This window comes from Peromyscus eremicus, chromosome X (genome assembly GCF_949786415.1).
Source record: "Peromyscus eremicus chromosome X, PerEre_H2_v1, whole genome shotgun sequence".
Classification (NCBI taxonomy): Eukaryota; Metazoa; Chordata; class Mammalia; order Rodentia; family Cricetidae; genus Peromyscus; species Peromyscus eremicus.
The window spans coordinates 28,950,947-28,978,689 of NC_081439.1; the positions used below are offsets into that span (position 1 = coordinate 28,950,947).

Sequence of the window (27,743 nt, forward strand, 5' to 3'; positions counted from 1 at the left end):
TGTTTTGTTCCCCTGTCCTTTCTTAATCTTCTGTGTTCTCCCCTACCCATTGTGGTTTCTGTCCCGTTTTGCCTCTTCTGGAGTACTGACTAGAATCAGTATACTATATGGTAACCTCAACCATTTCTTCAAGGTATACATGAGATTTTTAGTAGTTTGCCCTCTTTGACACCTACATCAGAGCAAAGGGAAAATGACTCACCATTGGATTTGTATTGTAACTGAAGGTGATGTAATTCTTGAGTTTTCTGTTCTAGAGTTAGCCGCAGAAGATTCTGGTACTCTCTCTCTTTTTGAACTAGGTGTTCCCAAAGTCTGTTTTTTAAAAAAAAAACAACCCCCCATCATTCATCAGGCATTGGAAAAACAAAGAAAAGGGCACAGTCCAAGTCCAAACTGTGGGGTCCCAAAGAGAAGCAAGTGGGGTGTTACTAAAGATTTTTCTCCAGTAGGTTTCAGCCTGTACACAACTGTGTTTTTCCTCTCAACACCAAAGACCCAATACTGAAAGTGTGGGTATATTTTTGCAATGAAGTCAGTGATTGCATCCCTCTTGAAATTCCTGTTAAAATGGTAGTAAGAGGCCTTGGGAAATTAGTGCCTTGTCACCATTTGAGGACATGGGAGTGTACAGCTATCTATGCACCCTCAGTAGACACTGAATCTGCCACTACCTTGATCTTTGAAGTCTGCAGAGCTGTGAGAAACAATTTTGATTTATTAGAGCAGCCTCCTGTGGACTAAGACAGTTTTGTTTCAAAGTTTATCAAGAACCAAAAGTGAATTTCCTTTTGATCATTATAACGAGAAGGACCATCTGATTATTAAAACCAAGCTGGATAAAGTAGCAGCCTTTCTGCACTTATTAGCAGCCAAAGCAAGAGTACTATTTCGGCAAGAACAGCCAGGGACCAAGGATGGACAGTACAAACTAACACCTAGGACTGCCCATAGTGCACTGAAACCTTAGAACAAACAATTCTTAGGAAGTAAACATTCTTTTCCAGGCACACTTTCTTTAAGCAATTTATTCTGTCTCGGGGGTGGGGCCTTCCTCATCTTGTGACATATAGTCTTACTCATGATCTCTCTGAGACATGAAAGGCAGGTCTGGGTACAGTTAAGCCCTAGGCTTCTGGATTTCCCCATGCTAGCTCATTAACAGGGATGGAACAGGGTTGAAAGTCAGAATCATGGCTGGCCTTTTTTGTTTGCTCATGTATCTAATAAATAAGATTATTTTAACCATATGGCATGCCCTTTTAATTAGTTTATCTGTACTGGTAAACAAAGGACTGCAGGACTAAGCTTTAAATTACTGGAATTCATTATTGATGTTGTCTGAGAGGGCATAGCCATAATATATATATATAAATGGATGAAAACAGTTTTGGGGTCATTTGGTAGCAAAATGGAGTGGAAGAGGTGAATAATTCTACCCCAGCAAGACTGCAAGGAGAAAATACTATTACTCAACAAGTAAAAAAGTCCTTTCTCACCTCTACCCTGCCTGCCTTCAGCTTGAGCCTCTGTGGTTAACAAGAATGATTCCTATTTTTGTTTATGCCACACCATGAGGATGGGCAGGCTGTGTATTTATTAACTAGTCATGTTAACACTGAGTTGGATGATTACAAATCTTTCTACAAAGACATTTGAAAGAAATGTTCAGTTTTGCTGCCAACTTTTTTATACTTGTCATCATTTTAAGACTGGAGTTTTTGCCATCATGATCATTTAAATTCAGGCCTTAAAAATATCTACATATACATCTTTTCCTCCAAAAACATGTGCCCACTACCTAATCTCCCCATTCAGACAGCACTGCCACAGGTAACAATGTGGCGTTTGGAACAAATACCAGCTAGTTTACTACAGCTGTGGATGATGTTTTTCAAAAGCTTATTGATTCTTCTTCAGAGCAAAGGGGAATTATGTTATTCACTTACAAGGTTGGAAAGGCAATCTGCTAATGCCTGCCTAGGGATTCTAACAAGTGACCCGAAAGGCTTAAGGACAAGGCTACAGGATATGCCGCTGTCTACAAATTGCTCTGCTGCCCCCACTGCTTCTGTGGGGCAGGCTACAGCTGTCCAGTGCTGGGTCACATGGCATTCCAGAGGCTCCATCGTGAAGACAAAACTCAGATGGTGTTGCTGCTTTTGGTATGTAAGATTTATGTGTGACATGTGATGAGGCACTGTACTGATTCCTGACATTGAAAGAAAGGAAGCTTTTGTCTACTTCCTCTGCTGATGCTGTAAATGTACCCTTGCCCCAGTTAACTGACAGACAGTGAATATACATCCCCACTCCCCTGACCTGGATAAAGTTCTCAACAGTGACCAGAAGATCTTTACAGGGTATGCGAGATCCTGACCTGTTGGTCTCTTGCCTGAGCTTGCTCAGTTGGAGACTTGGGTCCTGCTGGTGGGCCTGGCCCTCCTGAATAGCCACTGAGCCAGGTCTGGTACCTCTGGGTGTCACGTGTACTTCTTGGCCAAGCAGGTCGACTAAAGGATAGCCCCCTTCCACTTCTGTGTCTTTGTCTACCCCTTCAGTCTCAGAGGCAGGCTCAAAGTGGGCTTGGAGCTCTGTGAAAACACAGACCAAGGTACAGAATAGCACTCAACAAGGCAATTCAGTGCACTGCTTGCTGTATGAGGGGACTACTGACTGAAGAGATGATTTGATTGGAGTCTGCAGTGTAAATATAGTCTTTCTCAGTTTACACAAGAAGAAATGGACAATGAAAGTTATAAAGGCCAGTTAGCCACGAATGTCTACAAACAGGCCTGTGCTCTGCTTCGTGCCTAGTCTAAGGAGCATTTGGGAGAGCAGGCAGAAGTGACTAGCAAGGGCCCAGTGTGAAGAAAGGAAGGGAGAGTAGCAACAATTCTAAGGCTTGCCTTCCTCAGCCAAAGTACCACAGGAGAAGCAACCCGGGAATTAAGCTTGTGCTAACATTTCAAAAAGGAAGCCTCTTAAGATTGGGCTGGGGGCACACAGCTCAGAGGTACAGCATGTACTTCAGAACACATAAGACCCTGAGTTTGTTCCCCAGAATGAACATGCATGGACATGTATATACATGAAGCAATATCTATAGCCATTGAAGGATGGTTCTAAGAAGAAACAGCCATGTAATTATCAACTATCTGATAAGCATGAGTGAGTATGCACGCCAAGGAGGCTGTATGAGCACTGGAAGATCCCTGCCTTCAAACACTAACTCCTTGTTCTCCCTGTTAAGATCAAAAGTATAATCTGTACACAGTCACCTTCACTATGCCCAGGAGGTAGGTAAACAGGGCACCATGAGATGTTATCAGGGACTTTTAGTCCCAGAAAGATCTATGACAGCATTTACTTAACTGCGGGGAAGTATAAAGCCGAAATGAAAACAGAAAAAGCAACAGCTGTTGGATGCTGAGGATATTCCTGGTCTTTGGGGCAGCCTGCATCTGACCTTGAGTACAAGAGGGCACTTACCTGGGATGAGAATGGCAACTGCAGCCTGCACAGCTCTGCGAATGATGTTGTCCATTGCAAACATCCAGTGAGGCCTAATTAAGTGGTTTCTCAAAATTCTATTGACCTAAAAAATATCACAACAGTTCATATGTCTATTCTGTTGAACTTTTAGGAAACAGACTTACTAATTTAATGTTTCTATTCCCTCTGAGATGAAATGTTGCTGTGCTGCCTTGGATTTTGTCTGGTTCATTCTTCTGAATGAATCTTCCTCTAGGTAGACCCGAAGTCACAATGGGTTCTAAATGATGAATTATCACAATGGGATCAATGCCACTGGGCCTCTTGGCTGTTTGAATAAAGAGCGTTATTGAGCATCTATGACATGACAGACTATTGGCAGCATGTGACAAGATAAACCAGACCCGGCTTTGGTATTAGAGGAACATACATCTGGGCAGGCAGAAAAGCATACCCACTGTGCTGGCAAATGCCTCTCCCTACAGCCTATATATACATGTTCTCTGTGGTCAAATGCGATTGGTCCACTTCACAAAGTGACATTTATTATGTGCTTACAAAGAGCTGCTGAGATTTGGGATTCAGGTTGTGAACAAATGAGAAGGAATGGGTGCTACCGAAGAAGAGGGTGAATTAATTGGCTCAGTTATCATGTTCTTAAGGGCCCAATAGAGCACTCACAGCATCCTGGAATCCAAACAGGATTAGGTGAATCTGGTTGATGGATGAGCTGTCAAAGTCCAGGTCCACTTTTAGTTTTGATATTGTGGCTGCCATCACTCTGTGCTCTGGGGAGCGGATGAAGTCCCTGAGGATTCCAATTATCTGTTTGATGTGGCCAACTGAGAGAAGCAACTCTTCTGAACTCTGACAACCACACACATACATACACAAAATCATTTTCATTTGAGTGAGTCAGAGAGGAGGTAGAATTTCCAAATGCATCATGGGAAAGTAGACTCCATTTGCTAATGGAATTGTGGGAGCTCCTGAGTAAGGGTCTCTTCCTCAATCCCCTCCATATCCTTTCTGTCAGTCTTGGGGGATCCTCTCTGACAGGTGGGTACACATAAAGCCTCAGCACTACTAAGGTAGCTGGGAATGGTTCTGTCTTCCTGTTTGACCACTCTACAGGGCCCTCAATGGGCCTTAGAAGGTACAGTTCACAGCAGGGCAATGGCCTCTCTTAAAGTAACCTCCCATCCATAATAAGAGAGACATCACTTTGTTACTACTGCGACCTAGTTAGAACTTTTTTTTCTTCCATAACCATTCTCCATACAGTGGCTGTTCTCCTGACTTCTGAGTGTAGTCCTAGGATTGGTGCTTCTCATCCTTCCTAATGCTGTGACCCTTTAAATACAGTTCCTTCATGGTGTGACCCCCAACCATAACATTTAGTTGCTTCTTCATAACTGTATTTTTACTACTGTTATGAATTTGAATGTAAATGTCTGATATGCAGGATATCTGATATGTGACCTTGAAGGGGTCATGATCCACAGGTTGAGAAACATTGCTCTAGAGGCTGGTTAGAGGCCTAGGAAGCTCTAAGCCTTCTGGTGGCTAACAAGTCTTCAGCGGCCATCTGGCTTGTTTTCCACCAGAGGGCAGCACCACGCAGCCAATGCCAGGAAGCACTGCAGTAGGCTGAAAATCCACCTTTCAGGGGAGCTTTTCTTTGTGTTTCCCTTTGTTAGGAAAAGGAAGGGTATCGGGGAAGTAAGCCCAGTGATCAGAACAACTCTGTGAATGTGCCAGAGTACAGGACACCCTGCTGTCCCTGTTAGCACACGTCTTCCCTCAGTCTGTACCTGGACCACACACTCCTGCAAGTTGGAAGCCACTTGGTTCTGTTCCTCCCAAAGGATTCTGTACAGGATGGCTCTGCGCTCACTGTCTTTGCGTAGAAGAAAAAGACCAGGGTCCCTCTCCTCTGGGGATAAGGCCGTGCTGCGGTCTTCTAAGGCCGAGCTTTCATCGGGGACACTGTGGACAAACGCATTCAACAATGTAGCATGTGGTGCCCTGGGGGAGACTCCAGAAGAGGAACTTGTGGGTTAGATGTATAGTATCTCCCTCTCTCCCCTTCGACTCCCTCCATGGTATCCTTGGGGGAGGGAAACAAGGAGATCCAGGGCCAAGAGGGAGGGCCAAGGACATGGAAGGGAATAGGGGAGAACAGGGAGGCAGAGCGGGGGAGGAGAAGAGGAGACAAGAAAGGGGAAGTGTGGAGGGGGAAGGGGAAGGGAGGGACCGGAGAAGAGAAGGGACACTGGGTAAAACAAAGGGACACTGGCTGAAGGAAGTGGTTCCTTGGCCATCCAGCTGCCCACTGGCAAAAGCCCTTTCTGTGACCTAGCAGATGTTCTGCTACTGAGGAACAACCAGTACCCTGCAGAGGGACAAGGGACACTGACAGTACCTGAGAAGGTGGCTGAGCTGGTGCTTGGGCACCTGGGCCTTCTCAAAGAATGCCTCAGGCTGGGCATCCGAGTCTGGGGAGATGGAGCCATGCTCACTGCTGCTGCTGCCCAGAAGCTCACCTGATGAGGGCAGGGCCAGGGTACCAGCGCCACTTCGGACACCTTCTGTGGAGAAACAGCCAGAGAGTGGCCAGGTGGCCAGGGGAGGGCTTGCTAATCATGGACTGCTCTAATCTGCTGGGACAATCTCTAGGGGAAGGATCCTAGTGGAAATGGAGGTTTGGGGTGGACCTCATCTGGAATCCAGCTCTCTGCAGCCAGTTGGTGAGGCACACTGCCATAGCCTCAGACCCATCCACCCAGTGAAGAGAAGACAAAGTGTTTTCTTTTTAGAGGCCAACCTTAGTTCCCGGACAGAACTTACTACATGAGAAAGTTTTATGTAGGAGTTTCTGGACTGCAGGACAGCAAGCACAGGCAGATTCCCCAATGTGCCCTTTTATCAGGTCACTCTCAACAAAGGATGGAAAACGAAGCAGCACAGGGCTCTCTCTACATGTGGGAAGCTGCGAAACCCCAGGCAGGGGACCTCTTGCCTTCCTCCTCTTCACATCCCTCAAAGAAGTACTTTAAGTACAGGAAGGGGCATCCTAGGGATCCACAAGGCGCCCTGTGCCTGTCAGAAAATAGATGCACATTGGCTGGGCCTGCATACTCTTCAAACCTCTGGGACCACTCCTGCCGTTCTTCACATCAGTGGGCCTAGCATGGGAGGCTTGCTATTGCAGGGACCCAATTTCTTCCTCTGATCATGAGAGTAGCTCAAGCCCAGGTGTTTTCCAGCTGTTCAGGTAGGCCTTACCGGAAGGCTTGAAAGCAATTCGGTTCTTCTTGCCCTTGTTCACCTGCCGTAGGAAGCCTTCTTGGAGTAGGTCAGCAGCAGTGGCCCGTTTGTGAGGGTCAGGCTCAAAACAAGATAAGATGAAGGCTCTGGCTTCGGCCGAGAGAGCTTCTGGAATTTCAGGGTGGATCTTAAACATCCCTACCTGCATTGAAGGGACAGTTAACAATGTCAGCCTTGGGTGAATTCAGGTGCATGCCCTTTGAATAGAAGCTGCCATTTTGTGAGGATAAAAGCTTGGTGACACTTACGTGGAGGTCACTTACGTGACCCTTTGCTACATGATGTTTCTGCTCCTCCCATCTACAGATGGAATCTACTTCCCCTTCCCTGAAATCTTGGCTAGTTTCTCACAACTTTTACCAAGAAAGTGTTGGAGAAGCAGTATCGTGAGGCTTTTAGGACATAGGCTCTGAATGGCCTGGTAGCCCTTGCTCTTGGAGTCTGGAGACCACCATAGTGTGAGAAGGGAGCTAGGACAGACAAGCGTGTGGAAAGAGTGGCTCGGCCGCCATCCCTGCTGTGCCGAGAGCCTGTCGGATGATCCTGCCCCAGCAAGACCACCAGCTGGATGCACCCGTGAGTAAAGCCAGGGAAGAACACTGGAGGACCAATAGTCAACTCAGAACTGTGAGTGCTTTAAGTCAATAGAGCAGAGGTTCTCAACCCGTGGGTCGTGACTCCTTTGGCAATCATCTCCAGAAATATTTACATTACAATTCATAACAGAAAAATTAGTTATGAAGTAGCAACAAAATCATTTTATGGTTGGGGGGGTCACCACGACATGAGGAACTGTATTAAAAGGATTGAGAAACACTGCTCTAAAGGATGGTGGTTTCTGGATAGGAAAGCCTCCAACTGAGAAAAATCAAAGGTTTCAGAGATTGATACTATCTTTCCAGATAAAGACTAAGGGACACCACTCCCCCTCACATTTCTCTATTTTACTCTACAGCCCAGATTCTTAGGCTCCAGCTCTAAGCCGCAAGCAAACACAGCCTGAGTGAGGCTGCCACCTTACACAGAAGATGGTCCCCTGCCCCAGTGGGCTAAGGTAGTGGCTGAGGGAGGGATAAATGCTTTCTTGTTAGGACTTGCAAGACCAAGGTAGCTTCAGTTCCTCTTCTGCCTTGCTAAAGGAGGTCCCATGTGAACCACAGTGGAGCAAGAGTCAGTCCCCAGATGTCCCCTCCCATCATGGCCTAGGAATCTTCCGTGAAAACGCCTACCGCAGCTCTTCCTACATAACCGTTCTCATCAGAGGCTGCTCTCTCACCTTTCTAGGAGCGGTCATCCTAACTCTCATCACCTTCCTGTGCCTTTCCCAACTCCACTGTGCAACCCAGAGGCAGAAGCCGCTCTGGCTTTCATAGCCGAGTACTCACTGCCCACTCCTTGGCTGTCCTGGGGGCTGGTTTTGACTCCCTTGCTTCACTCTGTGAGCTCTGAAACTGCAGAGCCTTCTGATTTTGTCTCCACAAAGCCCTTGACCAAGTGACATGTCCCATTCTCAGGACACCACTCCTAATAACTTGAATGGCCTAAGAGTTATGAGAATATTAGGTGCTGGATAGATTCCAATTGCCAGGAATTACTTGTAGCACCCTTCACCTGAGCAAATGGGGAAGAGAGATTGGCAGTGCCCACCAGCACCAGAATACACAAAGATTAAAAAATCAGGACCTGATCTAAAGTGGGAAGAGGTAGTTCGTCTCTGGCTCTTAGAATGAAAATGGCAAAGTGGGTAGCACCTGGCATCTTGCAAGTGCATGGCTGGGCTTAGGGGTAAGAAAGGGTCTCTTGTGTCCCAGGCTGGCATCAAACTTAGTATGTAGCTGAGGATGGCCTTGAACTCCTGATTATTGTGCCTCTATCTCCCAAGTGCTCCCAAGAATGTGCCACCATGTCCGGCCTAAGTACATCACTAAGAGTGCTTTGATTATGTTTTGTTGGCAATAAAAAACTGACTTCATGTACAACCCCCAAAAAGTCAATACATTTCCAAAGAGTTTGTACAGCTTATTAGTTAAGCAAAAGCAGGAGACAGGAAGAGGACCAGGAAAGTTATTTTCACCCTATGGATGAATTCAGTTCATGACTGTCAGCTGTGCTTCCTGAGCACAAGAGTTCAACAGACCAGAAAGTGTTCTCCTTAACACCAGCTGCTCTAGATTCCAAGACCTGTGATGGAAGCTGCAGGTATTGTCTTCAATGGCCCCAAATGGATCAATTATAGTTACTGATGTGCTGAGGGGACGTTGTTTCTGTTTTGCAGCCCTTACATTCTATTGGGATTGAAAGGTCAGAAGACTCTTGACTTTTTATCTTGGCCTTGGAACTGTCTGGGCTGCTGATGTGAGCAGACAAGCTGTGAGAACCTTCTGCTGAGGCTCAACTTCAGTGACAGAATCCTGAGCTTCACATCTGGGGAGTTCTGCCCCAACATCCACCCAAACCATCTAAATGAACAAATATATTTTACCTTGAACATGGCTGCTTGTGGCTCACCAAGTTCATGGAATGGAGGCCTGCTGGTTGCCATCTCAATGATGGTGCAGCCCAAGGACCAGATATCAGCTGGCGCACCATACCCTCGAGGTCCTTGATCAATAATCTCAGGTGCCATGTACTGCAGAGTCCCTATGTGAAAAACAAATGAACAAAGACTTGGGGGCACCATATTGTTTAAAAGTGGACCATATTTATATCAGTGTATGGTTTAACTGCTTCAGCAATGGCAGATGGGGACTTCTCTTGTGAGGAAACCATTTGGTTGCACCATTTTTTGATCAGTGACATGCAATATGCTTTCCTTTAACATGATTCATATTGAAAGAGAATTATTTAGTCCCCCCAAAGGATAACTGAACCCAACTCAATATTCATGTTTTGTGTGGTTTTGTGGGGAGTTGTTGTTGTTGTTTCGAGACAGGCTTTCTCAGTGTAGCTCTGGATGTTCTGGAACTCGGTCTGTAGATTAGGCTGGCCTCGAACTCACAGAGATCTACCTGCCACTGCCTCCCGAGTGCTGGGATTAAATGTGTGCACCACCACCACCTGGCTTCAGTATGCAAATTTTAATCCATGCCAGATACAGGGAAACTGGAATGGGAGAGAAGTTGGCACAATGGTAGTGGTGGGAACAGTGATAGTAAAATGTAGTGTTACAGAGATGGATCAGCCACTTAAAGGCTAGGTTCACAACAAAAATGCAGTGCTCTAATAGAGGTACCTACAAGGAGGCACATGTGGATGAATAAATGCTTGATTAGGCTTTGACTAAATCAGGGAAATTATCAATGTGTTGATTTTGTTCTCTAACAAGCAAATGCCAAGAAGCAGATGTTAAGTGAGTTGTTGGGGAGAAGGGGTATGAAGGATAAAAAGGGAGAGGGCAAGGGTGCCAACCTGCAATGCAAGTTAATCCCCAGAAATGGGGGGGGGGATGGGCAAGAATCAGGTAGGAGGCATCTCAAAAGCCACTGCTGTGAGCCACTGGGGAGCTCCTGGCCAAAATTTGTATACTGGATGAGTTCTACCTTTGCTCGATCAGTCATTAGTAGGGAACTGCCTGTGTAAAGCACAACCAACATGCCCCCAGAGGGTAATAGCTGATGCTGTCAGTGAAGTAAGTTTCTGCTCTAAAGATCAAAGAGGTAGACAAAAGTCTAGGAGGACATCAAAGCAAAGGTAAGTGCCTTGAGCAAAGCTCAAGTATACTGAGTCCAGGGTACAGCAGCCAAGTGATGGTTGAACTGGGGCAAGGTGACAAAAGGTGGCAAAGGAACAACTCTCACCAAAAAAGGTGGCAAGGGAACCACCCTTCTGAAGGCTGACTTTGGACTTTGTCCTGTGGGTCAGGAGCCACCAGAAGTTGCTAAAGGAGAGGGGGTGACTGGCTATGGTAACAGGAATGTGAATGGACTAATGAAGGGAAAGACATGGTTTGAGCAGGAGGTTGGAGAGGCCAACAAAGAGCTTGGAGAGTAAAATCTTTAGTTTTCCTTAAATCTGGCATGAGAAAAGAAAGTGGAAGTGTGGACTGACAAAGAGGTTAGATGAGCTTAGCCAAGGCCTAACGTCCAGAGCAAAGAAAAAGGTCTGTCTCAAGACCATACAACCAAAGGTGATTTCCTGAGTTCTTAATCAGTGAAGGTACTACATTCTTTTCTTGAAAGGCCAATGTCTTACACTGTAGCTCAGGCTAGTCTGGATTTCACTATGTAGCCCAGGTTAATATGGAACTCTCCTTGATTTTCCTGCCTCAACCTCCAGAGTATTGGGTTCACAGGCACAAACCATTATGCCTGGCATCGTCATTCATCCGGTGTCTCACTATATGCCCTGGACTAGCCTGGAGATCACTATATAGTCCAGGCTGATGTCAAACTCATGGTGGCCTCCCTTCCTCAACTTTCCAAGCCTCTATAAGTGTGAACCACCATACTCAGCTTCCTATGAACATTTTAAAGACTCTACCCTAAAGACAGCTGCGACCAATAGAATGTTCTGCAATGATGGGCGTGTAGTCTGTACAGTCTGACATGGTAGCCATCAGCTACATATGACTATTATGTTGTTGAAACGTGGTTAGTGAGCCCAAAAAGAAATGAATTTTAAATTATCTTAAGTTAGTTTCAACCACTTTGAAGTTATATATTATTTTTGGTGAAGACAAACAGATTGGTGGGGTACAAATAAATGTTTTTGCTTCCAGAACTGAAATGAAGGGGGAACTATTTAGTCAGTTGCAAAGTTAGGCAAGATGAAGGTGCATCTCATGAGCACTTGCACTGTGAGGAAATCCCAGTGCCTCAGGAAGGAAACTTCTGGTGTTACAATATCCCCTAGAGGCTGTTGTTACTGGGCCTAACTCAGGGAGGGGTGCCGGCAGGAGACGCTCCTTCTGATAATCTGTAATTAAGTACAGAAAGATTTAACACTGACAGTGTATTAGCACTCATCTTACTCTGCTCCGTGATGCGGGGCTGGTATCCCCATTCCTCATTGCCTGCAGCTCCCTGTTAGGTTCCACAACTAAAGGCACCAGAGCAACTCTGGAAAGGTAGAGGGGGACTTACTCTTCCCTGTATGTTTGTTGTTCCTGTAAGCACGCTTTCATGTGGACCCTCAGTTGGCTCTAATATCCAGGGTTTTTTATTTTTTTTGTCACTCTACACTCCCAGACCCAGTTTTTTGCCCCTTAGGGGTATTTACACCAGCTTAGGCACATTCCCTCCTCGAAGTTCTGATCCTACCTCACCATCTGTGCACTCCCACCCTTACGAAGCCTTCTGATGTCTCAGTCTCCTTTCTACCTTTCCAGTTTCAGTACTCAGAAAATGCTCTGTGAAAACAATTGGGGTGATTGATATTTTCCTGCCTGGATCAGAGCTAACATACTTAAAAGGCAGCAGTATATGTATGTGTGTGTGTGTATGTGTGTGTGTGTGTGTGAGAGAGAGAGAGAGAGAGAGAGAGAGAGAGAGAGAGAGAGAGAGAGAGATCCATTGTACATAGTTACTGGTTTCATTAAGATATATTTATATAATTATTTCATATATTTTAACCATATTTCCACTCCTGGTCTCCCTCCTTTCCACATTTCCATTCAATCCCCAGACAGTCTGTCTCCTACTTTTGTGTTATATTTAGATGTGATTTATGAATCTATATAGGATAAGGATCCACAAATGTAAGAAAACATACACTTCTTCTCAATCTGACTTATTTTGCTTATATGGTGATCTCTAGTTGCATATATATTTACTGCAAAGATATAATTTCATTCTTTATGTATAAAGGTGTTCTTAAGAGAGGAAACCATACATACAAGTGACATTATACAACTGAAAGGTTATATTTAGGAATATATATATATATATATATATATATACACACACACACACACACACATATATACATGTAACAACAATTAATGAAAAAAGAAACCATGGATTTGAAATAAAACAAGAGGGGTATATGGGGGAATTTAGAGGGAAGTAAAGGAAGAGGGAATGGTGTTATTATTATCATCTCAAAAATAAAATAATTTGTAAAAAGAACATGAAAATTTACATTATGCAGAACTCAAAAATAGTACTAAATCAGTGATGGCTAACTGACCTTGATCAAGTAACTGTCTACCTTAGTATAATTTTTTAATAATTAAAACCATAATTAATTTCCTTAAGCTAAATGTAGATTTTCTCTGTATGAGACCATAGTGACTATCAACTGTTGTCATAGGAATCAGTAAAGACATCCATATTATTTATTCTTGTGTAATAAATTACTCCCAAATTTAGCAGGTTAAAACAATGTATTGGTACACAGGGTATAGCTCAGTAGTAGCATGTGTGCCTAGCATTCACAAGGCTCTGGGCTCCATCCTTGACATAACCAAAAAAGTCATTATGATCTCACACAACATCTAAGGGTGGGGACCTAGCAGCAGTCAGCTGAGCAGGCAGGGGTCTCCTATGAGGCTGCAATCCAGATGTGGTTTGGGCTGCCTGATTTAAACATTAGACTAAAGTGGCTAGGTCCACTTTCAAGCTCCCTCTTTCAGACTGGGATGAGAAGGAAGCTTCTTAACTGCAGTTTTTCATGGCATAGACTCTTCCAGACGACTGCTCAAGACATGGTTTCTATCAGTGAGAATCATCTGAGAGAAGGAAGTGGCCATTTTGCTGCCACCATCACTTCTATCTTTTTCCACTCCCTGGAAGTGAGTCACTTTATCCAGTCCACATTCAACTATACTGCAGACTGGTTCCCACATCTGACTTTGGGTGAGGATTTGACGGCCTACAAATAATTTCCATGTAGTACTATGCGTCCGACTTTCATAATTCTGTAAGATCGGGTAAAGGAGGTGCCATCTACTGTTGTTATACAGTTTACACAGGAGGAAACTGAAGTCCAGAGAAAGTAGTCATTGAAGCTGGAACCCAGGTCTTCTGTTCCTGAGTTCAGAACTTGACATCACTGAATTATATAACAAATCAAGAAGTACTGCTGAAGAAAAAGATGCCTGAAAAAGAATGGTTCCCACAGGGCTTCAAAGACACACCATTACCTCTTTCCCACATTCCTGGAAGATGGAGAGCAATGGTGGAAATCTGGGCACTCCATTTCATTCACTACTGTATTCACAGGGTAGGCATCTGCTCACATGGCACAGCCAACAGAGAGATGTGGAACCACACAAGTACTTCACATAAAGGAACATCCCCAGTGGTATGTGTGCAAGGCATGTGTCAATTCTACCAAAGGATGGAGTCTGGAGAAAACCCGTGAACATGGCACTGTGGTGCACTTGAACCATTCACAAATCTTGGAAAATTGTCTTGCCCTGCACCTGGCTCTCTTTGGGGGCCCCACAGCCTCACTAGCTTCCCTCCAAGAGGCACTCTATCCTATTTGTTCCAGTCCTTAGACACCTGCCCCAGGTGGTGGTATAAAATTCACAACATAATGTCCAAAAGACTCACAGGTGCTGACTCAGCCCTCTTGGGATATACTCCATTGGAAACTTCTGGGTAGTTTCCAAAGCAGGATTTCCACATCTTCAGAAAAGAAAACAATGCCATAAGGCGATTGTTTAACAGAGGAACCAAGCTATGATCTGGATGCTAGAGCAAGACATGAGACAGGGACCACAGGAGCAAATTTTCTAAGATTGTTTAACAGAGGAACCAAGCTATGATCTGGATGCTAGAGCAAGACATGAGACAGGGACCACAGGAGCAAATTTTCTAAGGGAGCTTTAAACTCCTCAGTACACAGGTTTGGACCCCTTACTCAGGGTCTCCTCATCCAAATCAAAGGGCTCAAAGAATTTCAAGAGGAAAAAATAGATGTGGGGTGGGTATTGAAAGCAGCTTCTATTGAGAATGGTGTTAGACTGGCTACCTAGTGTCAAATAAAAATGAGAGTGGGGGAATCCCCAGAAGGGTGTGGCCCATGGCAACTCAAGCAGTTCAGTGGGCATTCCAGATACGTGCACTTGAAAGGAGATCACACATGTTAGCATCTCCCATAGACCCCTTGAGATGTTGTTAGTGACCCAAATTTCAAATTTTTATATTAAAAAAGTAGTGAAAAGAGAAGTACAGTGCAACCTCCCATGGTGGCGGAGACTGTCCTAATCATGCTGTCCAAGTGACAGCCTTGTGGGAAGCACCACTTCTTCCCAACCCAAAACTTTATAGCTAATAAGAGCTTGATATTTACATATTCCCCTCAGATAACCTGCATGGAGTATAAGCTGCTGAGGAAGCAAATCTAACAGCAGTAAATAGGGGTCCTGTAAAGTCTGGGGATACTATCACACCCTTGCAATGGTGAGTTGAAGGTAACACAAACCTCAGATTCAAGAAGTGGGACCAGTTATAGTCATGTTGGACTTCGATGTATCCATATTTTGGTCTATTATGGACTATCTATCTGGGGAGAACTGACATGTCTTTTCAGGGGAGAGGGAGAGGGAGAGGGAGAGGGAGAGGGAGAGGGAGAGGGAGGGAGAGGGAGGAGAGAGAGAGAGAGAGAGAGAGAGAGAGAGAGAGAGAGAGAGAGAGAGAGAGGGAGGGAGGGAGGGAGGAGAGAGAGAGAGAGAGAGAGGGAGTGAGGAGAGAGAGAGAGAGAGAGAGAGAGAGAGAGAGAGAGAGAGAGAGAGAGAGAGAGAGAAATTTATATGTCTAAGGTCACACAGGTAGCAAGTGGTTGAGCCAGAAACTGGGACTGCTCATTCTTGATTGGAGGATATTTATAGATATAGACCAAACAAAGTTCCTGTTGTGGTTCTAATCTTAAATATGTAAGAGGGATATAAATATACATCCACACAAAGGTTCCTGTGTGAGTGATCACAGAATAACCTATATCATTCATAATTTGGGACTATTCAGATGGAAAGGAATGAAGACCTGGTACATGCCATAATATAGATGAGCCTTGAAAACATATCAGTAAGTGAGGAAGGTAAACGTTTTTAGAATGTGTATTGCCACATTTCATGTGCAGGAATATCCCAAACATGTGAATCTGCACACATACCAAGTCAATCCAATGATTGTCCAGGATTGAAACCAGGACTGACTGGAGAGGGGCACAGGGATACTACAAGGGCAGTTGACATGTTCAAAAATGGAATTGGGGCAATGGCTGCAGGATGTAGTAAATTTGCCAGACACCATTGAATCATGCAACACAAATGGGGGCTCTAATGATTTTATCTCCATGAAGCGTTAAACCTACCACAACAAGGACAAAAAGGCTCGGTGTATGGTTCAGTAATAGAGCACTAGCATGACATGCACAAGGTCCTGGTTCCAGCCCTAACACTGTTCAAAACTGAGTTTTGTTACTGTAATTAGTTCATCATACCCAAGGCGAAAGCCCTTCATAGAAACATAGGAAGAAAGAGGTTCAGGGCATGCAACTGCCTGACATTATTGTTTCTTCTAACAAGGTTCAGACAGTCTCAGAGCATGTATGAGGAAAAGTTCCACCAGTATCCACAATAGCCAGAGTTCTGTACCAGCCAGCTGAGACTTCTTTATAGAACTCTTCTGTTTTGTAAAGAGTAATTACATACAGGAGAATTTCCTCACCAAAATGAGATCCCTTCTTTATTATCCCATAAACACACCTGCATTATTTCGTAGTACAAAATTCATGCCTCCTTAAGCCAATTACTTGGGAAATGTGATATGCAAAAATAAATTATACATGTGTTTTCCATGTGATTTTTTTCCTCCTCAGGGATGCTAATTATGAAATAAATTCTTGGGGCTCTATGATTTTGAAATAATTCCTTGTCGTATCAGAGCCCCTTTTGCTACATATAGCCAAACTAATTGATGGCTTCCAAAGAGGAAGATATGAGTTATTTTCAATTAGAGTTGTAAAATGATAAGATAAAAGGGGGACCAGTCTTATATACATATTCATATATAAATAGGGGCATATTTATATTTACATCAGAAACCATAAGTGAAGATTCAACATATTATTTATGATGTGGGAAATGCTAATGGAGTCCTGGTGTTGTCTTGTCCCATTTTAAGACATATGTATTGCCTCTGGCCTTCTAACTAAAAAGCCATTTTTGATAGATTAATATTCCCTGAAGACATGGGAGGCATGTCCACTTTGGGTGCCCAGGGACTAATACACAACAGTTCTTTTATTGAAGAAAAGTCCTTTAAAACTAGGACATTATCTACCACAAATAAGGCAAAATTTGTCCATTCTACAACACTGGCAATTTCAAAGATAGAATAATCAATTACCTGCCAACTATACCTTATTCCAGAACTATAAGGGTATGAGAGCTGCTTCACAGTTCTATCAGGCATGCTCTTTGTGATTGTCATGTTCCTCCTTAGGGGACCACAACCTTATTAAAAATTAACACTTCTTTCCAAGGATCAAAATTTTAGCTATAGTTGCTTTTAAGCAAGAATTCCAAAAAGCCACAGGTAGCTTGTGAGAGGCCTTATACCTACTGGTCTGGTAAATGGAAAACCAGCTGGTAATTTATATCACCTTTGAATTCAGTCCCTGTCAACATTCAGAGTGTTTTATCACCAACAGGTAGAGAAGAAAATGCAGTTCTTCAAATTCACATAAAATACCCTGTTTCCCCAGGAAAATTAGCCTCCCTTGGAATCATAATCATATCAAAATTCAAAGTGCTAGAACTCACTATAGTAAAGAGCTATTTTTATGATAGGCCAATAAAATGTCCTAATAAGTTACACAAAATTATGCTGGTATGCTACCAACTGTGAAGACATACTGCTATTTTACTGACTGAGAACCCTTAGGAAATCTCAGCAGAGTTCTCTGTCTACCCAACTTGTGAGAGGCCAAGAAGAAAGTAGGGCAATATTAGTATAACAAATAGCTTGCCCCAAAAAGCATTTTAAAGTCAAGGACAATACTTCATCTGCATTAAGAATAAAAATGCATGGAGCTTGAAACAATCATCTCAAGTAAGGTAAGTCAAACCCTCAAAGACAAATATTGTGTGTTTTCTCTTATATCTGGATGTTAGGTTTTAAGTTTTAGATATGTTTCAATCTGAAAAACCACAGAGGTTAGGTCCCTGAGTAAGGGACCAGGAGGGAAGAGACGATCTTCCAAAGAAGGGGAAATAGAGTATAGTGTTATAAAGAGATAAAGGGAAACTAAAATAAGGAGGATTAAATGAGGAGGGGGCTGGGAAGAGAGAGTAAGGGAGGGAATATGGAGATGGACAATTAATACTAAAAGCAATTTGAAAAGTTATGGAAACTTGCTATTGTAGAAGCTTCCTAAAATATATTCATATAGGAAAGGAAGTTAAGAAAGTCAATATATAATGGGAAAGATAATTCACCAACTAGACATTTTATGCTACCAAGCAAATCCTCTACTGCTAGGAATGGGTTACATCTTGTTGAGGCATTGGCCAAAGGGGTCCCATAGAACCCCCAAACACCACTGGTATCATCAAGGTTATTGGTTACTCTCCATAACCTGATAGAATGCCCTATTGCTGAAGACACAACTTACTTACATCATCAAACATGGAGATATCAACTTGGTGCCAACTGGAAGTTTTTTAAAATTAATTTATTTAATGTACACTGGTGTAGCTGTGTGAGGGTGTTGGATCACCTGTAACTGGAATTGCAGACAGTTGTGAGCTGCCAGGTGGGTGCTAAAAATTGAACCTGGGTCCTCTAGAAGAGCAGCCAGTGCTCTTAACCACTGAGCCATCTCTCTAGCCATGCAACTAGAAGTTTTACCCCTACTGATTGGTGTAAAGTACTTTGCACAGTAGCAGAGGAGAAAAGCAAACATCATTATTACCCAGCTATAAACCCTGCCATCTATGACAGTGAGCTGCCCTGCAAGATAAACTGGTATAATAGTGGTACAAATGTCATGGGAGTAACCAATATCTTTTTCAATTGGATTTAAGACTCATTCCATGAAATGGAACCCATACTTGACACTGTCAAGAACATAAGAAAATAGATGGGTCATGGGCCTAGGTGAAAACCTACTATTAATTCTGCTAAAGGAACCCAGTAATAAAATGACTAATGTGGTGGTATTTTATTTGTGCTGAAATGTGGTGGTGATATTTTATTTGTATGTTAATAAATGAAGTTTGCCTGGAGATCAGAGGAAATAGCAAGCCATTAACACAAAAGTCAGGCAGTGGTAGCACATGCCCTTAATCCGATCACTTGGCAGGCAGGGTCTCTGTGTGTTCAAGGCCACACTGGGAACAGAGCCAAGCATAGTGACACATGCCTTTAATCCCAGTACCAACCATAGAGACATGGAGGTCTGTACAGACAGGCAGTGACAAGGAAGTGAGGTAGCTGGGCTAAGAGCCAATGAGAGGGTGTAACAGCAAGGCAATAAAGGTGCAGGTATACAGGAAGTAACTCACTTTTTCGGGAGCTACAGAGCTGGTGAGGTAAGGTGGTTGGTGGCTCTCACTATTTCCATGATCTCTAAGGCTTTCACCCCTATATTTGGCTCCGTGTTCTTTATTTAATAAGATTGCTTAGAAATTTGTCTACATTTGGCACCCAACATGGGGCAGGAATTCATAATAAGGCCACTTGGCTGTGGCCTTGCAGGCCCCAGCTCAGCCAGACCACATAGCCAGAGCTGCAAGTGGCCAGAATGCTTGTGGGGATACAGAGTCCCTGGCTCAGGCCCAGTATGGCTCAGGCCAGAGCATGTAGCTGGACTTTCTTTAGCTTTTACCTTTTTTTTCCTCCTGGTAGTGTTCTCTCTCTCTCTCTTTCTCTCTCTCTCTCTCCTCTCCAGACTCCCAATGACATATTGCTATAGCTATAGGTCAATGTTTCAATCAACCCTCATCAGAGAAGATTAGTCTTGTAGTAGGTAGGAATTAACACAAAGACCCACAAATGGACAATGTGCAGAAAGTGAGAGACTTTGGAGCACTCAGCCCTAAATGGAATGTCTTTATCAAACCCCTCCCCTCAAGGTTCAGGGATCTATGCAGAAGAGGAGGCAGAAAGATTGTAAGAGCCAGAAGTGGTAGGTGACTCCAAGAACATCTTCCAGACACAACAGGATTGATACATATATGAACTCACAGAGACTATGACAATATAACTAAGACCTGCACAGGTTCTAAACAAACAAAAGACTCAACACTGAGAAGAAGTAGACACAAAGTCTCACCCCTAACCAAGAAGCTATTTGTAATTGATACCTGCTGGGAAAGGGAAAAATCTTAGATTGTCATTTGGTGTATCAACCACAGTCTAGGGCAGGTAGGGCCCATGCCCAGGAGTAACTGGTCAACATGAAACAGACTCCATGTTTTTCACACACTTTTTGTTTTGTTTTAGTATTTTTTAATCTTACTGTTTTTTCAAGATTGTTTCGATTTTCATTTTGTAACATACACAGAGAAAATGAGAGAGAGAGAGAGAGAGAGAGAGAACGAAGAAGCGCATGAGTTGGGTAGGTAGGAAGAATGGATCTTGGAGGAGTTGGAGAAAGGAAAATGTATGATCAAACTATATTCTATGGAAAAATCTTAAGTAAATTTAGAAAAATCAAAATGACACTCTGTGTTGAAAAGGTGACCAATAGATAGTTTGCAGATGACCACAGATTCAGAAGAAAGTTTAGATCCAAGATGGCACTGCTCTGCTTACCCGCAAAGGTCTCGGTGCATGGGTTAATTCTTGCAAGGCGTTTAGATGTTCCAAAATCAGAGATTTTTACCACTCCACTATAGGTGTTCACCAGAACATTATCACCCTTTGGAAAAAGAACAGCATTGAGTGTATAAAGGCAGATTTAAACAAATCAGCACCCTATAGTGCGGGACCTTGATAAACTCTCTCTACAAAGACTGGGTCTGACATAGGATAGGGTGGGGGCTATCCTGCTAAGCTGTCTCCCTCTGTGAGTAGACTATTCCATCATACTATAGTGAAGGCTTAGAAAAACGCCATTTTGATGGCTTAGAGAAGCCCATACCTTTATGTCCCTGTGAACTATCTGGTTTTCATGGAGATACTTCAGGCCTTCCAGGATCTGTTTGGTATAAAACTTGATAGTGGGTTCCTTCATTGGTCCCCATTTGGATCGCAAGAGAGCAGAAAGGCTTCCTAGAAAGTGACATAGCAAAACCAAACCGAACCAAACAAACAAAAGGAACCAAACCAAAAAAATAAAACAAAAACCAACAGGATGATAAAGATTCATTTGTAAGGGGCCAGGGAAGTAAACTAAAGTGATATTTTTAACCTTACACTAGTATTCAAATACTGATGATTGCTTTTCAATTAAAATGTTATGAGATTTTTTATTATTTCAATGTACACTCATTTACCCAGCTCTTGCTCATTGCCAGGTACCTTTCGAGAAGCTGTTACATGTATCATCTCATTTAACCTACCTAATGTTTAGCTGAGATAGGGCTATTTAATATCCCAATGATGTTTACTTCAAGTATTATAGTATATATGTTATTACTCCAATTTTTACAGTTTATTTACTTAACCAGAAAACTGAATCTTAATGGATAGACCCATTCAAACTACCAGTTATAGATCCAAAAAATTACTTCTAATACTCTATTGTCTACATATAGGGATTTCACACATAAAGCACTAGTATTTGGTTTTATTATCCATTTGCTATTTTGCAATATCTCTTTAAAAATAACCATGCCCAATGTGATATGAAAGTGTGTATTAGGGATACTAGGTATAAAAATGTTTAAAGGGGGTGGGCATAGGGAAATGGAGGAAAGATAGGGATTGTGGGAAGGTTTATCAAAACTAAGGATGCATTTAAAAAAGCCATATAAGAAGCCCATTATTTTGCAAACTAATTAAAAATATAAAAACATCTGAAGGTAGGTATCCTGCATGGGTGGGTATTGCTGCTCCCAGAATCCACAAATCTTTCAAAATTAATTTTATGTGTATGTGCATGCATGAGCTTGCAGTTGTCAGAAGAGGGTTTCAGATCCCTTGAAACTGGAGTTACAGATAGTTGTGAGCCACTATGTGGGTGCTGGGAGCAGCAAGTACTCTTAAAAACTAAGCATCTCTCCAGCCCAAGCCAATGGTCTTGGTTGCCCGCCAGAACTAGTTACTAAGACTACTGCTGAAGACACAACATATTTTGTTTACAGGACATAGAGAAGTCAAGCTGGAACTGACCATGGAACTACCTCTCTGCTGGCTAATTTTCATAGGACTATAAAGTGTTATGCAGGCTGGTAGAGAAGAAAGATAATCAATGGTATACACAGTGGTTAAACCCTACATACTCTAATACTGATCAGGCTAGCAAGATGTGCTCACTGAGGCAATAGTGGCATAATGGTTACAGGGGGGTGGGCAACCAATCATTTTCTGTTGGATTTTAGTTCTATTCCCCAAGAAGGAATAAATGCCTCGTACTGTAAATCTGACTAAAAGCCCATGACTGGATAGATCATAGGCCCTAGAGGAGAATCTATTACTGTTACTTAGCTAATAGACATGTCAAATTGCCGTGTGTGTGTGTGTGTGTGTGTGTGTGTGTGTGTGTGTGTGTGTGTGTGTTTTCCAAAGACTAGTGCTACTCTCAGACTTGGTCAGAGAAGTCTTGCTGGTAGGCAGTGGTTAATGCAGGCTCATAACTGACCAAAGTACTGAGAATAAATGATCGTTGAGTACTGAGTCATAAATCTATCACTCTTCTCCAAGAATCAGAGAGCATTACAGAAGAGGAAATGGAAAGAATCTAAGAGCTAGAAAATAAGGAGGAATGCTAAGAAACAATGTCATTTGGATATGACATGTCCATTACAATTATAAACACACAGCAACTCAAGTTACCTTGCATATGAGCTGCATAAGACTAGGCTATTCAATATTCCATCACTGATAGGGGAAGGCTAGTAAGGCTATTAGCAGTTAATAGTTGTGGAAGTTACTTTCTTTAGCGGTCTAGACACTGATATGTTACCCATGCTCTAGTAAAAAACAAAACAAACACACACACAAAACCTAAACATGCTCATATAAGCAACCTTAATTAAACCCAGTGGGTCACAAAAAGATATGAAAAAAAGAGACTAGTTGGGAAGAAGAAAGTGTCAGCAGGAGTGGAAAAGAGACAACAGGGGATAATGTAGGATAAATAAGATAATGCATTATATGCATGTATAAAATTATAAAAAAGTTCCAGTGTCCCTTTTCCATCATTTTCCAAACCACCTCTAGACTCCTAGACTGAGAAGAGCAGAGCTCAAGGCCAGAGATTTTGTTCCAATGTATAGCACTCAGTAGATAGTGAGTATTTTAGGCTGAATAAACAAGCCTGAAATAAACTGTTTATGTGACCTTTGCAAAGTTGTATAGAAGTCTTCTGAGAAACCACTGTTTTCCAATCTCCAAAAGGTCTGTCATTTGTTAAGTGGTAAGACAATCAATGACATCCAGAGTGTATTCTCATAAGCGAATTCTAGAATGTGAAATCAAAAAAAGAGTAACTACTTACCTCCAGGCACCTGTTCCATAAATATCTTAATGTAGCCATTCTCCGAAATGGAGCCCAGGTACTGGACAATGTTGCGATGCTTGAGATATTTGTGCAGGGCTATTTCTTCATGCAGAGGCTGAGAGTACCTATTGCAGAGAAAACCAAAGCCTGCATCACCTGCCAAATCCCAGGGCTCTAGGCTCTAGTAGTTCTTTAACAGTATCTACCCTGCTGCTAACCATCCCTTCTGGGATCCCTTCCTCAGCTTCCATGAGAATAACCAACTTCCTACCTGTAAAACATAGGATACAGGCTGAGTATCTCTAATCCAAAGCTATATGATCAAAATCATTTCAAGTAGCAACACGACACCACTGGAAAACACCACACTCGACATTGTCAAAATGCAGACACAATGAAGTATTATCTAAAATTACCTTCAGGCTATGTGTACAAGAAACACAAAGGAATTTTGTGTTTAGATTTGGGTCCCATACTCTATACATACCTTATTATATATACACAAACATTCCAAAATCTGGAAAAAAATCTTATCTGAAACTCTTCTTGTTTCTTGTTATAAGAATTTCAGATAAGGAATATTCAATCTGTAACAACACAGCCAAGTAGGGCTTCCAGGAGACCAGAGTACCTCAAGTCTCTCAGACATCGACAGAGGGCCTGTTATATGGTAAACACTCAACTAATGGCTACTATTTCTACCATCACTATTGCTTGGGCACAGATTCTCCAACAAAATTTCACCTCTTTCAACAAGTCCCTTCTTCCTCCCATGGAAGTTGGTGGTCTGGAAATTTCTGTCCCAAACTGACTTATTCTACAGACTCAACCTAGAACTAATGAGTTGCCAGCTCCAGTCTCTGGACTTTCAAGCTCTTTATGAAACTCTACCACGTTTCTTCATAGACTCCACATAAAGACCATATTGTTTAAGGTGGCACACAAAGACCTTCCAAATCAGGTCAGACGATACCATTAACATTTTTGCCTCATGAGTCCTTCACTAGCCCATACCTTACACTCAAGCTTTGCAGAAACTGCTTTCTCAGTGTATGTTTCTTAACAGCTCTGTTTTTCCCTCATAGGCCCCATTTTCTACAAAGCTATGTGTTTGTTACTTATTCCTCAATAAAACCAGCTTGAAGATGATTTGTTCTCTCAAACTTGCCACAGCTCATCCAGAAAAAGTCAGTCCCTCTCTCTTTTCTAAAAACACTTTGTGTACCCTTCTGTTACAGCACCTCTCATTTTAACTCATGGACACAGTGTCTGCATTCTCCACCAAAGTAGCACCCTAGGATCAAGACGGAATCCTGGTCACCTTTTACTCCCTATCGCCAACCCAGGTTCATGAATGGAAAACATGCCCAGTCACCCTAAATTTAGCCTAAAAACTTTACAAGTTAGACAAAATGGTCTCCTAGGCCCTTTCCAGCTCAAATATCCCAGGAACTTCTGTGGGCAAGGAAAAGTTGGAACAGCACTACCAATGGAGATACATGCTAGGAATGTCCCCAAATCTACATGACTCCGACAGCTTATCTATCACATGAATAAGGGAGAATATTGCATGAGGGACTCAAGTGACTGGAATGCTCATCTTGTTTCTGTTATGCCCTTTTGGGAGTCCTTTAATCTCCTTCAAGCTTGGTTTCCATATTGGTAATCTGAAGAGATCAGATTAGTTTGTTTCAGGTCTTCATTATAATTCATATACTATACTATGGCACTGAAAACAAATAAATTGTGAATGAATGGATGGTCATACAGTTGCTAGAAATTCTGTAGAACACAGACAGTGATCACCTAGATGGAGAGATGTATGCACATATCCATTAGCACCCAGAGCTGGAGGCAATACTGCCAATTATGATGGATGTGTCTGTGGCCCATGATTATTTCTGTTGGGGTCATGATTACATGTGTAGCTTCTCTACAGAATCACTCAACAGTAAGTACTGCTGTGCTTTTGTTTAGATTTAGATGAGGTTTAAATTTAAAATGAAATGAATTAGGAACATGGAGTTGGGTGGGTAAGGAAGCAGGGAGGAACTAGGAGGACTTGGGAGAGGGGAAAGAATATGATTAAAATCTAATGTATGAAAAATTAAAAAAAATGTAATAATAAAATTGCTAAGCTGTAGTACTGATGGTAGGAAAACAGCCCCAAATCTATGGGTAAGGTTAAAGACCACAGTTATTAACAAAATTTCTATTGTCAAACTCTGATTTTTAACTGCATTTAAGTTCTGTAATGACATTTCCAGACAAATCATAGCCATTTTCAATTGTTAGAGTGTAAATTTAAAAGCACTCAGTCAAGGCTGGAGATGTAGCTCAGTGGTAGAGTGCTTGCCTAGCATGCTCGAGGACCTGGGTTCTATCCCCAGCACTGAAAAACAAAGAGAAAAAAAAGTTCTCAGTCACATTTTAAAATATTTTCAAATAGCTGCATAAAATGTAAAATTTCAGACATAGTTGTGGGTAGAAATAGTTTTCTTTTGAAATATGACATTCTTTAATCCACAAACTTCTAAGTAGTTTGATTTTTCTCAATGTATTTCTAATATAAGAGAATAAAAGCAGATCACCCTTATAATAAGAGCATTACAAGTTCTGACAACATAAGGTAGCCACACCATGCTGTTGACACAGATTAAATCCTTACACCATCAGTGATAGGCTTGGGATACAGATTGTTGAGATAGAAAATGTATAATACTAAAGGCGGTCCCAACTTGCCTGATATCTCTCTCTGGGATTTCCTTGATGGCTATTCGTACTTGATTACTGAGATCTCGGCCGGCATACACAATCCCATAGGAGCCTTTCCCCAAGACAACTCTCTCCCCATTTGAATCATGGTCATACTCATACTAAACAAGGTAAAACAACAGGACAAAAAAAAAAAAAAGCAAAACACAACTTATTGAAGAGAAGCCCAAAATTTATCTAACAAGTTTTCAAAACTATAAAGCATTATTTGAGTGCCAAGCAAAATATGATTCTTAGGCTACACACTTTTCATTTAACAATTATTCTCATTTGTTCATGTATTTATAGAATGACTTAATGAAATGTAATTTCAGGAAAGTAAAAAAATAAGACTCACCTGTAAATTACCTGGCTTACCTTTTGGAGATTTTTCACCATTTTAATGCTGCAATTTAAAACTTTCTAAGCATGTTAAGTACCAGAAATCAGTATCTTCCTGCATGATCGCTTATCAACTTGTCAGGAAACAAAACTCTTTCAATAGCCCGGGAAAGAATTAAAAGTCAGTAAAAGTTAACATCTTAATAACGTATACACATGTTGGGATGACCCCCTCTCAGTCATATAGTTCTAGCACATGTTGCAGATACATTTTACAATTAGGATTGCTAGTCTGTTTCACCTGCCCTATCATCAAAACTTGTTGTGGCCCTGCTGGATGTGGTAGCACATGCCTATAATTCCAGCACTCAGGAGGCTAAGACAAGTTCATGAGAGCTCAGGGTCAGCCTGGACTACAGAGAAAATGCTGTCTTAAAAAGCAAAAACAAGGCCAGTGAGATGGCTCAGTGGGTATTGGTGTTTACCGTGCAAGCCTGGTGACTGGAGTTCAACTCCCCCAACGCCAAAGAAAGAAGGAAGGAGAGAATCAACTCCAGAGTTATCCTTTGACCTCCACACATAGCATGCACATACATAGTAAAGTGAAAACAACAACATGCAGCTGAATTCAAATTTATTCGTGGTAATGATTAAAACAAAGGTGACAATGTCTAAGTAACTCTCATGTAGAACAGAGAGAAAGCAATGAATATTTCTGGGGTTTGGCATGTCTCTACTATTTCTACTTACCCCAGAGCAATTTATACAATGAATGACGTGTATGTTCCTTCCTATATCCCTCTTAAGATGCTCATGACAATGAATACACAATGAAGATGACTAAAGGGTCTCCAATGTCAGACTTATTTCACAGCTTTCTCTCTTTCCCACATCTGTTGCCTTTAAAGGGAATCACTGACTTCACTTTTGCAATACACTTTGATTGTAAGCTAAGAATTCTTGTACCTGACCCAATTACTAAAATGAACCCTTTTGATACTTTTTGAAGAGAATCTTAAGAAATTAATGTCAGTATAACTTCAAAAATATAATAAAATCTCAAGAAATTGTAATTACTGGGAGAACTTGAATTAGTGGCAAATTTGAATGACTGCAAGATTAAAACACAAATAAGTGATATAGTCACTGTAGACAACTGTGCTGTCCAAATGAGTTTATGATAATGTCACTTTCCTTAAAGTGATTTAAACTTTGATATATTTAATATACCATGTGCAAATGGATATAACTAAAGTCTATTT

The 27,743-nt window shown here is 42.1% G+C and overlaps 1 protein-coding gene across 1 annotated transcript in view; it reads right to left on the reverse strand.

Annotated features, from left to right (window-relative positions):
- Map3k15 (mitogen-activated protein kinase kinase kinase 15) overlaps positions 1-27,743 on the reverse strand; it is a 129,455-nt gene that overhangs the window by 1,448 nt on the left and 100,264 nt on the right. The window contains exons 15-26 of the mRNA XM_059250048.1: positions 26,128-26,261; positions 23,383-23,510; positions 20,863-20,993; positions 20,535-20,640; positions 9,308-9,465; positions 6,784-6,967; positions 5,921-6,086; positions 5,310-5,484; positions 4,177-4,362; positions 3,493-3,598; positions 2,381-2,594; positions 203-315 (exon numbers count right to left, since the gene is read on the reverse strand). Coding sequence (XP_059106031.1) covers positions 203-315; positions 2,381-2,594; positions 3,493-3,598; positions 4,177-4,362; positions 5,310-5,484; positions 5,921-6,086; positions 6,784-6,967; positions 9,308-9,465; positions 20,535-20,640; positions 20,863-20,993; positions 23,383-23,510; positions 26,128-26,261 — 1,801 coding nt within the window. The remainder of the gene's footprint in view (positions 1-202; positions 316-2,380; positions 2,595-3,492; positions 3,599-4,176; positions 4,363-5,309; positions 5,485-5,920; positions 6,087-6,783; positions 6,968-9,307; positions 9,466-20,534; positions 20,641-20,862; positions 20,994-23,382; positions 23,511-26,127; positions 26,262-27,743) is intronic.